A 13,436-nucleotide genomic window follows, 5' to 3' on the forward strand; every position below is an offset into this window, starting at 1 on the left:
AATGTAATGATACCTATATACTTACAGAAACCACAAATCTGCTGTCACCAATGCTTGTGCAAATCATGGTAAGGCAATTAATTTCATGCATCACATTTTACCAGAGGAAACTTCTAAGAGAAATCTGCGAACATTTTGTTGTGTAGCTGTTGCTATCTTAGCATAGCTGGAAAATGGAACAAAGGGGGAGGATAACAAGTCTTTTATTGTAAACTAACGTCTAAAATGTTTTTATTTCCAAAGACTTGGATGAACAATATGATGAAGACCTCTGAACCCAAGATTAAACATTTTGATGGTGATGACTACACATGCATTACATTCCAGCCAGATCTATCTAAATTTAAAATGGAAAAACTTGATAAGGATATTGTGGCCCTCATGACAAGAAGAGCGTATGATTTGGCTGGGTCATGCAAAGGAGTCAAAGTTATGTTGAATGGGAAGAAATTACCTGTAAGAGCCTCATTTAAAATATTTTAAGTAGACTGAGTATTTAATGGGAAGAATAGTAATTGCTTATCTGTATTACTATAGGTAAATGGATTTCGCAGTTACGTAGATCTTTACGTAAAGGACAAACTGGATGAAACTGGAGTTGCACTCAAAGTTATTCATGAAGTTGTGAATGAACGATGGGATGTGTGCCTCACTTTAAGTGAAAAAGGGTTTCAGCAAATCAGCTTTGTAAATAGTATAGCTACCACAAAGGTGAGTAGTTATATCTATATTAAATGATAAAAACTGTAAAGGATAAAAATATATGCTAAAGTTATGCCTGGTCAGATATTTGATAAAATCTGGCTTCTATAAATAAATAGGTGAGGTAATCCTTTGCATGATAAGATCTGTTGGAGCAATTAAATGCAATCAAAATATGTTCGTGGCAGTCTTGTATTTCTGTAGTTTTAAAATACTAGCAGTCATTATCAGTGATGCCGATGTCTTATGTGAGCATACATGGTACTGATTAAAGATAAAATGAATGGACATGAAGTTTAGTCAAAATATTGTATTCTATCCTTTTCAACACAGATTGTAATAAAATAACTGAAATTAAGGTAAACATTATGTATGGAAATGCTTAAAGTTAGTAGCAAGTTTTGGTTGGGAAAAATTGCTTTTGATATTCATTAAAAATGTTTTCCATTTATTGCTTTATGATGTATAAAACTGGCCTGAAATGCTGAGATTGTTTTTCTTTTATACCCTTTTCTACTTTAGGGGTCTAGGTATTCTCTCTACCTTTTGGTAGCTGGAGAAGCAGTGAAATATTATCATTACAAATCTTCAGTTATGATCAAAAAGCAATTTGCTCTACATACATACTTTATGCTTCTCAGATACTGGGGTTGTTTGGTACCAAGATAATCATCTGAAACCCATTAGCACAACTCTCATTTATGCCAGTTTGGTATGGCCCAAGGCAGAAGTTTAGGTATCTAAGGTCCACCATGGTGAAAGAATCTCTCTGTCATTTCTGCTGTTCACAAATTATGCAGGATGAGTGATGTAACAAGAGTTAAACAATCTTTGCTCCAGTTTCCAGTGATTGTTGGGCTGTTTCTAGGGAATCTTAACCATGAGTTTCCCTGAAAGATTAGAAAGATAAGAATTTGTAATCAGATGCTCAAATATTTCTTGCTCAGATCTCTTCTAGAAGAGTCAAAAAGAAGAAAATTCCCGCGATGGTTCAAGTGCTTCATAAGCACCAATGGTTACACTAAGTGAGGTCCCTAGTCTAGAGAGAGGTCCAGAATATCAGTGTTAACCTAGGTGGTAGATAAAGTTTAGCTAGTGTTTTGGTGGTACCTGATTGTTGCTACATAATTTCCTCCAGTGTCATTTTCAGTGTAGCTGAACCAGAGTTCAATGATAAGGGAGATGGTTTATTTTGGTGTAGAATATTTACTTTTTAAATGTGCGTTTTAATTAAATGCTTATTTGATGCTTGTCAAAACTAGGGAAAGCAAACAACATATCTGGTAATTCTAAGGTGAAACATTTGTTTTACTTCAGGCCTCTTTATGCAACATAAAGAAGAAAAATAGCGTGACTTTAAAAGATGTTTAAAATATCTTTATGAAGAAGCTGACAATGCAGAGAAACTTAATAATGTTTGATATCAGGTTATGAAAATATATTTGAAAAAATGAATGCTTATTGACTCCTAAGTAAATATATTACATACACTTAAAGGGTTTTGAATTTGACTCCTTTGGATCAATTTTCATCCATCATGCAGTTACACATGCGTTGTTATCATATATTCTTTAAGAAAATTCATAGAAAAAATACTGTGTATTCTTCAAAGGTAAGTGTTGTAATTTCTAGTTTTTCCCACTCTCCCAATCCATGCCTTATGTGTGTGACTGGATGTGGAATGTTCGGGGCCGGTGAACCACCTCACCAGCAATTGATGTGCAACTACCCACTGATGAGACATAATGGCTAGTAACTAACTGCGTCAACTGCCTGTTCCCTTATCTGCTAACAGGTGAGGAGCTCATTTCAGCTGTTTTTTGGTTGTATATCGCTGTTTGCTGAAAGCTTTTCATTTCTGTTTCTGGATAAATTTCACCCAGCCGTAACTTCCCTTCCACCTTTTTTTAAACTTGCTTTAAATTCAAACAAGTTTTTTAGGTTGATGGGATTTTTTTTAGGGGTGGGTAGAAGGTCAGGCAGTATGTTTAGGCACAACTCCCTTTTTTTTTTTCTTGTAAATTTGTTACTGTGTCACTAATGATCAGGTCCCTGTGTATTCACAGTTTTGCAATAATAGGCTGCCACAGAATTCACTTCCAGAATCTAAGATTGCATTTGAAAGAATGTTTCTAGCTATTATGGTTGTACAGATAACCTTTTAGTGTTACACGTATATAAATTGATTAAACATTGTCTTTCTGAGTTCTCAGTTTCAAATAGTAGCCGTAGTAGAAACTGTAGTAGAAAATTCAGTTATTAACATCAGTCCAATGATATTCTTAATATTGCAGCACTGCTAACTATAATACTACCAATCATTTTAGCAGAAACATTCAACTAATGTGGATGCAGTGGAATATATTAGACTTGGGTACAGAAGAGCAGTCAACCTGTTAAAATTTGTGGGAGTTTAGCAAGAAATTCAGGGCAATTCCAGAACTTGATATTTGCAGGTTTATTCTAATAAAATAAATATAATAGAAAACTAATTTGAGAGAAAATATAATGATTGTATTTATATAGCTAATTCAGTAAAAACTTCAGCTTTATAATTGGCTTGTGAATTTCAGTTTGCCATATGAACTGTTTATCTGTCCTTAGAATTTAAATGTGGCATACCTCAAAATTATTTGTTGGCTGTTGATGACAATATTAATATAATGTACGTAGGAGCCAGTCTAAGCTTCTCTTTTAAGACTTTAGTTGTTACCATTTCATGGTAATGTCCTTGCATTCTGAAGTTTGCAAAACTGGGTTTCAATCATAATGGTTGCCTTTTGGGACAAGAAGTTTATGCAGCTGTAGTTCTCTTTTTCGTAAGGTGGTATCCTAATAGTTATGGACAGCCTTTTAGGTTTAGAGGACATTTTTCTTTTTCTGTCTTGTATTAAATGTACTGACAGTTGGGGCAGTTATAGGCTCTTATGCTTCGATAGTGGGTAAATGTGCCACCTACTGGTGAGATGGTTGAAAGGTTCCCAACTTTGAGCTCTGAACATCCCTCACTCAATGCTACACACTAAGAATGGACACAAGAATGAGGAACTGTTATAATTAATACCTTCTAAGAACAAGAATTACGGGTAAGTAGCTGATTTTCTGACATGTCAGCTGTTAGTTTGAGCAAAATATTTGGAGTGCTAAAACTAGACTTTTCTAATCCAGTTGTAAATGCAAAAACTATACTGAAATTAGAGATCTTGATGCAGGCTTAAGTTTCTAGTAAAGTGATGAGTAAAAGTAATTAAAAATTGCCATTCAAATGTGGAATGTTTTTGAAATACAAGTCATTTATTTGATATTTGCCAGTAGTAGTTTGTTTCTACAATTTTGAAACAAATTTATTTTTTTTTAAAGTGCCAGGATTCAACCTGCACTTGAAATCTCTTGATGTTGAAGCAGTGTTGTCTGTGTATGAATAAAAATTGTTTGATTGTTTTAAGAAGAAATGTCATGAAAAAATTACTTAGTAAAATGTATGGTGCTTCTAACTCCTCTCTCTTTTTTCTTTTCAACTCTTCTTTCTACCTGAAACTGAGAACACAGTTACTATTTTCTGTCAATTCAGCCCCTTTACATCTCCTTCAGTCTTTTCAGATGCTTACTGTCTCTTAAAATTAAAATTCCTGGCTTTTGTTTTCTGCTTGCTAGTTGTTGTTCATACTTTCCCTCGATCTTCTTGGCTGCTTCCTTTTCTCAGTTTTTGTTTTCCATTTCTTTTTTCTTATCCTGTACTTCCTCATATCCATCCTCTTTTTCCTCGGATCTGTTTTTAAAACAGCTCTAAAGAAGGACTTTTTTATATGTTACTTCATGATTAATGTCTCCATGGAAGTGTTTCCTTCGTTTTATCTGTCTTAACGTTGATTAGTCTGAACAGAAGCCATTATTTAATCTGTATTTCTGTAGACAGTAATTGATATTAAATAAAGGTGATCTTCTGGGGTAAAATAATGCGCATTGAGTTAGATATGTTTTAATTGTATAGAGAGGGTACACCTGCATCAATGCATTGCTAGTTGTAAGATAATAGATTTTAGTCAAAGTATTATGAACTTGCTATAATGGCTACTAGAATTTACTATTTTATCATTATTCATACTTCTTTGTCTAAGAATTTCAAATAAGACGGTAGAATGGATCAAAAATTTAAATGTAGCTTTTGTTTCCCCTCTTCTCCTTTATTTCTTTTATGGACATGATCTTGCATACCTGTTTTTAAAAACTCCTTTGTTAAATATTTTCTTCCAAGAGGAAAAGAGGTTTCCATCTGTGTAAGCTTGTACTTACAGTATGTTTGATTAATGACAGAATTTTGGAGAAGCTTTGTCTAAGCTCTTTTAGCTTTTTTTGATAGTCTCTTTTGCGGAGTGGAAAATATAACTTTGTTCCAAAATCATCGTTTTCAAAACTCATTGTGATTGTGGCTTTAAGATTCCTTTCATAAGCCAACAGCTGAAAAATAAAGCAAGCTAGTTAGAAAATAGTGACTGTTTGTTGAATATGCTTATGTAGTACTAATGTGACTGGGGTCTCCTCCTTTTGTACAGAAAGAAATAGTTTTGTTTATATACAAGGAGGCATAGAAAACCTCATCATGTTGTCAACCACCAGTGCAGCTGGAGAAAGTCACTCTAGTTGCCAAAGGGTTATACTCCTTCAGACTTTAAAATGATCTCAATTATCATCACTTCTGCATTCCCATTTTCTAATTGTTGAATATTTTTTCACCCAAGTGTTTTGCCTGCTAAAGCAGAGCTGAATTAAAAGCCTAACTTTAAAGATGACTACTTTTACACTTTCAGATTTACCAGTGAAAACTGAAACTTCTTCTGCCCACTTAATCAGTAAGCAAACTTCAAACAGCTAGTGCAAAGAAGTTTGTCTTCTGTCACCTGTCTTTCAAGGTGTCTTCCACTGTGTATTTATTTAAATTGGCTTCTGCAATACCCCAGAGAAGATTTTCTAAACTACTTACAAATGTTGATATTTACCTGTCTTATTTACTTATCTGACAGCAGTATGTCTTCCTTTTGTTGTAGAAGTTTGAAGAAAAAGTCAGGGATACCAGTCCCCCTTACTTCACTGTGTGAAAATTAAAATTGTTCCATGAGTTTTCATTTGTGATTCTTGATGAATCAGCAAAAACAGGTGTTATTTTGTACCCCGTATTCTGTATTTTAACATGGGAAGGTTAAAAAAGGGAGGGCTTGATACTGCTGCAGAAAACAAAGAAAAGACAAAGAAAGCTAACCTGGGCAAGAATACAGTCATACTTCTCCATTACCCATTCTGCACCTTATTTCAGTGGAAGACTTTTCTGCCTTTCCAGGGCTTTTCAAGGTTTCTTTTAAGCTGAACAGTTTTCATTCAAAGGAAATCGTATGAACACACTAGTTTTTGTATGCTTAAAGAGATTTGAAGTTTTGCCCTCAAAGTCAAACTTCACTGAGAGAAACTTGCCTCATGATGAAACTTGGTCTCTCTCTTGAGATTCTAGTTAAATGCTTAGCGCTTTGAAGCACTTGCATGCAATCTGTTTGTGGCTGTTTCTGTTCATCAGCTTTGTGTCTCCTGTTAATGTCTTTCTGGACACTTGCATAAGATTATTCTGCCCCTCTGAGTTTTCAACTCATTCGGTATCTCAATGTCTTCTCTACTGGTGGTGGGCAGTCTGTTTGGTTCAGTTAAATCACCATGTATGCCAACTCTGAAGTGTGCTTGGAAAGAATCCTTATTCTGAGTATTTCAGCAGAATGTATCTTGTCATGGCAACAGATTTCTTTTTGTAGAGGCTGTAAAACTTGTCTGAGAGCTCTGATCTCTGTATAAAGGAGACACAATTTTTCTGTGATTGGGTGAGGAAAGCAAGTACTGGTCAGATTTTTTTTTCTCTCCAGATGCCCACTTCAAATATTCATCTTCTCATACAAATAATGGGGAACCCCTGCCTCCCAATATATTGTACTTGCCAGAAGAGAAGTTCATCTGGCAAGACAGCAAAATACATACTAAACTCATCTATGTTAGGTGTTTTTTTGTAATATTGTTTTCCTCTTATTATCTTTTTTAACAACTAAGGCTGTAGTTCTATCAGCAGCTGAGCATCAAAAGGGAAGGATCCTGTTTTTCTTTCTTCTCTGTTCTCTTTGTCCGCATGCACTGTCTGGTTTAGGTTTTTGTTACATTAATGAGCTGAATTGGTTTATAGTAAAATCTGACAGCTAGCACAAAGTTATTCAGGTGAGAGTGGGACCTCCCCCTTTCATCGTCATCAGAGAGCCATATCCTAAGAAAAATCAATTGCTGCAGATGGCTCCTTCCCATATATTCTTTCCCTCTTTTTGTTTCAGTTTTCAGATATCCAGAGCTTTAAGACCATTTATATTTTTGACATCAAAATGCCATCTTTCCTAAGAAAGCTTGTTATTTATCCTGTAAGGGGAATAGTGTCACCATGGACTTGTAAATATTTAAACGGATTTATCACCATTGGTTTAAGCAGATAACCTAGTCATTGTTCCATAGAATTAAAGACCTGCAGGATGCATACCTGCAAATACTAGTTGTTCTTCCTAATCTGTAATGTTTTTAGTTATGATTATTAATCATGATTATATCAATGGGCTCTAATTCCATTTCACAGAAAGCAATTACTTCTCAGCCTGTGACATGGATCTTTCTAAAATGACTTTGCCACACTTCTGTAGGATTTTCTATGTGTTACTTATTAATGTTAGTTGATATTATTCAATAATTGTATTATGGGAATGATTTCTAGGTCCTATGAAATATAGATTAGCTTTGTTAGCTTAAGTAATGGACAGTTTTTCTGACAGTTTCTTTGGCTGATATAAATTTATGCTGTTCTTGTCTTTATTAGTGGTTCTGATTCAAACTACTTCTGAGTTTTAGAACATATCCTATAATTGTTAGATTTTCTTTCCACATATAAATCAGTAGTCAGAGGATGTAATAGATCTTTTTTTTTCCAAAGAGCATGTGTGAAATGTCTTTATTTTTCCAAGCAATTTCATCTCAAAATTATTTGTCTTCTAGCAATATGTTATGGGGTTTTTAATAGCTGGTTTAAAGTCTAAGTCCAAAGAGAATTGTAGATAGAGAAGGTGGTAGAAGCTTTGGAGCACCTTCTGTAGATGCCTGAATTTTGGGGGCAGTGGTATTGTGACATAGTTGTACCTGTTCAAATGCCTAGTGCCTCCCTATTCATACTGAACTTTATCAATGGCATTAACACTGTTTAAACATTGAAAATATTTTGATCATCCTGCCCTATTGCAAAACATTAGTTATAGCTGGCTTCAGAAAGGTAACTGTTCTGACCTACTACTTCTGAAGTTCAAGTACAGAAGGGAATATTTCCTACTCAAGGTCTGTTGTGCTAGGGATCATATTTGGGTGGTGAATATATTGCCTCATCCAAAAGTATTTTTGCAATAAAAACTTAACTTGAAATAGCTAGTTGGAACGGCCTTCAGCAAGGATAACCACTGCTAAAAGTCCCTCTCTTTCGAGGGTAAAAGGAAGAATTGTGATGGGCACTGCAGATGTTTTACTTTCAGCTGTGAAACATGAAATGGAGAAAAAAATCCGATGTGGTCTTTCACATTTTTGCACAGCAATAGCATAAAAAATTGATTATAAATCATTTTCTTTCTTCTGTATTTGGGCAGTAGCTGCAAAGGATTCCAGCTGACTGCCCTCGATTGCTACAAGGCAGGTGGCCACACGGTGGTGTAGCTACCCATTGTTGCCCTGTCGCCCCGTAAGAAGCTGGTGTGCTGGATTATGGTTAAGTGCATGCATGCTCTGTATGTATCTCTTGCTGTGACATCAGGTATGAATAGGAGGCAGGTTTTGCTTCTGATGAGTTGTAAGGAGAGCTGCTCATCTTCTCAAGGTTTTCTTGCTCCGCTTTTTTAGAAGCTTCTGGATATAGTAGTTGGTTATTTGCAGGTTGCTCTCCCTTTGCACTCACATAAGCCCCAGGCTAGCGAAGAACACCAATAGTGTTCATCCAGAAGAGTTCTATAAATACAGCTAAGAAGAGTTGAGGTGACTTTTGGGAAGGAATAGGGATGGATGCTGTAGATCCGTGGGTGGGTTCTTAAAGATTTTTTTGTGAACCAAGTTGTTATAGAAAGGGAGAGTTTAATTTTATGAAGGAATGTGTGATGTTTACAGTCCCCTCCTTTTTTTTTATGTGCCTGTTAGAAAGATACCTGTTGGCAGCCATGTGGAGTTGCAAGTACCATGCTAGTGCTTCAGAGTCATTATGAGATCTGCCATGCACATTGTTAAGGGTATGCATCCTGTTACAAGCTGTAAGCTTACATTTGTGGTCCATCACTACACAGTGAATGAAAAGTCTCCTGCTTGTTCTGTTCCCCATCAATCTATCATCCTCAACTGTATGAAGACTGAGTTACATAAAAGAGAAACTTGAAAACAAATTTTTCTTCTGTAATGTTACAACTTTATGTCTATGGATTGCTAAACTTAAGTGTGACTACAGGAGTTTTAGTAATACAGTTAAAAGGTATTAGGAATTTCAATGTCTTTGTTCTTTTTTTTTTCTCTCTCTTCCCTCATTAAGGGTGGTAGGCACGTTGACTACGTGGTGGATCAAGTTGTGGGCAAACTGATAGAAGTGGTGAAAAAGAAGAATAAAGCTGGAGTTTCAGTGAAACCATTTCAGGCAAGTAACTGTTGATAAATACAAAAACACTGAGAAAGATGGAGATGGTAATTTTCTTTCCCTTTTTTTTAATTTACTGTTAAGTAAATTGGTTTCTATGTTTTCAACAGGTGAAGAATCATATATGGGTTTTTGTTAACTGCTTGATTGAAAACCCATCTTTTGATTCCCAAACAAAGGAAAACATGACATTACAGCCTAAAAGTTTTGGGTCCAAGTGCCAGCTATCTGAGAAATTTTTTAAAGCGGTAAGTAAAGCATAATCATTTTTTTCTGAGAAGCAGGAATTGACATACTAGATCAAGTATATGTATGTTATGACATGTAGCAGAAGATTAAATGATGCATTTATGGTACCTTAGTGACGTCAGCATACTATAAAAATAGTGTGGAGGAACTTCCATTAATTCTCTGGCCTTAATGATGGAGGCGGTGACTGTGTTTTGTCTATTGCCCTGGATTTAGAAGCAAGTTTCACCTGAATAGCTCGTTTACTGCAGAAGCTAGTGAAATGGATTTGGCTCTTACAGTCTAAACATAGACCTTGACCAATTTTTGTGTTAAAATATTTTTTCTGACTAGAGAATATTATTTTATCTACTTTATTCTTTGATGGCAGTCTTATTCTCTTTCCCTGAAACAGATGCTGTTTGAGGGAACATGTCACATTTACCTTTTCTTTCCAATAATCAAGGCAATGCAAAATTGGGGATTTGGTATTCAGAATGATTATTATTTTCAGACAACAAATTTAGAAAACAAAAAGGTTTTTTGGCTGTCAGTGGGCTAAGAATTGCTACTTTAAATAAGTGCATTACTACAAATACATGGTAGAGGCTTTTCCTATACTACACTCTTATAAAAGGGAGGAAAAGTAGAATTCTGTTAGCCATAACTCATTAAATCCTAGTTAGTGCCAGTAATGTAAATGGAACTCTGGTAGTAAAAGAATGGTGCTACTGCTTATACTCTTGGCATCAAAGCTTAATTCACTGTATAGGCTTTTATTCCTCTAATTTTGTGTTACCAGCAGCATTCTTGTAGAACTTATGGGAAAAAATAACACAATCCTGGATTCGTTCTCCAGATTTTGTTACATATATTCTCTTTCTGTCACTAAGTTTGATTTAGTGTTTCTAATATTCCCAGAATTGAACATTTATCTTCAGAGGTATTTAATATGCAGTGGAATCTCTAGCCACTGAATGTAGTATCGTGAGGAAATAATGAAAAACCAAAGTTAACATTATTTTGCTCCAGATGTATTTTCTTTTGGTGTGAAATCATACCTAAAGCTAGTTTATGTGTAGAAAATACGCTATGCGCTATTTTTGCTGCAGAAGTGTTTCTTAAAAATGCTATCAGTTTCTCCAGTGGTTGTGGTAATAGTTGATATAGAGCCTTATTTTAATTTGCTTTTGGGCATCTGTCAACCATTTTTGGTAATTTCCAAAGAAGCTTTAAAATGGGCATGAGTATCCCATCATAAGGTTTCTTTTTGCTGCTAGAGTCCAGGACACAGATGCTTAGTACCTAAAATGTCTCTGGCACATCAACCACACAGCATAAGACAACCTTTTATTAAGCCTTTGTCCTCTTTCCCTCCTTCTTTTCCACCAATTTAATAGGTAGGAGAAAAAGATGGATGGAAGGGAGAAATAAGAGCACTTTCCAAAAAATACAAGGGGGAGAAAAGCTATGTGTGTATTGTGTTTTGGTTTTGTGCGTGTAAGTTGCTAGACAGTAATGTGGGTGTTAATTGTTTGATCTTTTGTATTTTGAACTTTCTAAAATTTAGAGGGTTTTGAGAACCACTGTTTGATCAATAACTTAAAATTGAGAGAGAAGAATCTGCAGTGTGAAGCTTTACTTTTCTCATCCACAATTCTGATCTATTGCTTTTAGGCCTCTAACTGTGGTATCATAGAGAGTATTTTGAACTGGGTCAAATTTAAAGCACAGACTCAGCTGAACAAAAAATGTTCATCGGTGAAACACAGTAAAATCAAGGGCATTCCAAAACTGGATGATGCTAATGATGCTGGTAAGAGCACTTAAATTTTAATGTGTTTAATGTTTTGATGATTGTTAAATCATTTTTGATGCTCTAAATATGTTATGCATCAGTTTTTTAAACAGAATAGTGATTGTGATAGTTACCTATTTAGAACTATGCTGTTTAGACTGCCTCATTTTAACCTCACTGCATTTCTCATCTGTACATATATTTTAAATAAATTCTGGTACTAGAATTAAAGCATGATGAAGAGTTTGATATTAGGAATACCATACTCTTTAGGGTAACAAAATAATATAGCTGAACAAAGCAGGAGTTTAGTTCTATACTTAAAGAGCACGTGTTTTCTAATTGTTGTTTCCTCCTAAATAGTTCTATCAATATTCTATTTTACAGGTGACTAGTCTTCTTGACATTTCTAATATAAAGAGACCAGAGTCTTTATAGGTTCACAAACTATAACAAGTAGATTGCGTAGTGTACAGACCTAAGGGAATGGTTCATGAGACTTTAAATGCCATTATGTTCCTGTTGGGAGGTTCAGGGAGAACTGGCAATCCCTACTGGCTTGCTTCCTACCACAGCCAGCAACTGGGATCAGCCAGCAATCTTTGTGCCAATAGCACTGGAATGGGAGTTGCCCTTGAATTATTTGAGGGGCAGCAGTGTTTTCATTCCAGAAATAAGTAGTTTCCAATAGACTGAGATTTAGGAAGGAGTGATTCCTTACAAATATTTATTTCAAGGAGAAAATCACCTGTAGTGTTTCATTATATTCAGAGGCTTTCTTCAATTTTTAGAATTCTTGGAGTCAGATTATTTTAAATCAGAAGAAATCCTATATTGCAGAGAAGAATCTGGAGAGAAAAATGTGTTGGGGGGGGTGGTGTTGTTTGTTTGCTTGCTTGCTTGAACTCCAAGTTTCACAGGATTCAAATCAGATATGACTTATCCGGTGTGAAATACTCATGACCTGACCAGGTAGGATGCAGTCTGTTTCTCTCAGATGACTAGCTGGGTCAGAGTTTGCTCCTTATGCCTATTTTTCACTTCCATTCTTCTCCGTTTAATTGTTCTCCCTTCCTTTCTGATCCACTGAGCTTGGGGTAGAGTTTTTTTTTTCTTGAGTTTTCTTTGATATTTTGTTATTTTTTCTTCAGATGTTATATTTTGTGGCAAAAGATGTTAGTTATGCCTTGTCTGATTTGTATTCTGCTTGTGAGATCTGTTTTCCTTAGTCAGATGGATGTTCCTGGTTTTTCTTACCTAGGAGAAGATGATATATTTGGGAAATGCTGCATTTTTAAGGACATCAAGCCTAGTGCTCATAGATAGCATAATGAATGACTTCGGATATACTTTCTTTGGAGACATTTTAGTTCTGCTTTGAAGGCCAGGCTTCAGAATCACTTCTCATTCAGGTTCCCTCAATGAGGGGTGAAGGGAAGGAATAACCTCTAACAGGGGAGCTACTAAAAGATCAAACTGCCGTTTACCTTGAAACTGCCTGAACTAAGAAGGCATGTGGAGATTGATTTGGAGTCAACACTGATGCTAACATTTCTGCATTACTTGGGTCCCTGTTACCTGGATGTTCCTTTACTGTCTTGTGGTTCTTACATGGGGAGCAGGAACTGTGCATCTCCTAAGGAGGCTTATACAGGTATTGGTTTATTTAAGATCTGGAATGTACTAGATGTCTCACATTGAAGGCAGTTCATATTCAGGGTGGACAGACAGGGAGGCAGAGAAGCATTCAGTTTCTGTATATAGTGTGTTATCAGATTCACACTTGGCCTAACTTTTGGAAGTGTTATATATACTGGCAGAGATGTTTTTAATTGGAGAATTACAAGTAATATATTTAGTAAAAAGTTCTTTGGTATCTTTCTTTTTAAAGACTGAAGGTACCATATGAATCACGTGTTTGGTCTTGAAAATCAACAGGAAGTTTTGATTCTTTTTCAGAAGAACTAAGCTGATCCTATAGTCAGG

At 35.5% G+C, this 13,436-nt stretch overlaps 1 protein-coding gene across 3 annotated transcripts in view; it reads left to right on the plus strand.

Annotated features, from left to right (window-relative positions):
* Window positions 1-13,436, plus strand: part of TOP2B (DNA topoisomerase II beta) — a 76,946-nt gene that overhangs the window by 34,841 nt on the left and 28,669 nt on the right. For all 3 annotated transcript variants that reach the window (XM_067291496.1, XM_067291494.1, XM_067291495.1), the window contains exons 7-11: window positions 244-456; window positions 538-711; window positions 9,323-9,424; window positions 9,535-9,672; window positions 11,330-11,468. In XM_067291496.1, coding sequence (XP_067147597.1) covers window positions 244-456; window positions 538-711; window positions 9,323-9,424; window positions 9,535-9,672; window positions 11,330-11,468 — 766 coding nt within the window. The remainder of the gene's footprint in view (window positions 1-243; window positions 457-537; window positions 712-9,322; window positions 9,425-9,534; window positions 9,673-11,329; window positions 11,469-13,436) is intronic.

Source organism: Apteryx mantelli, chromosome 2, assembly GCF_036417845.1.
Source record: "Apteryx mantelli isolate bAptMan1 chromosome 2, bAptMan1.hap1, whole genome shotgun sequence".
Lineage (NCBI taxonomy): Eukaryota > Metazoa > Chordata > Aves > Apterygiformes > Apterygidae > Apteryx > Apteryx mantelli.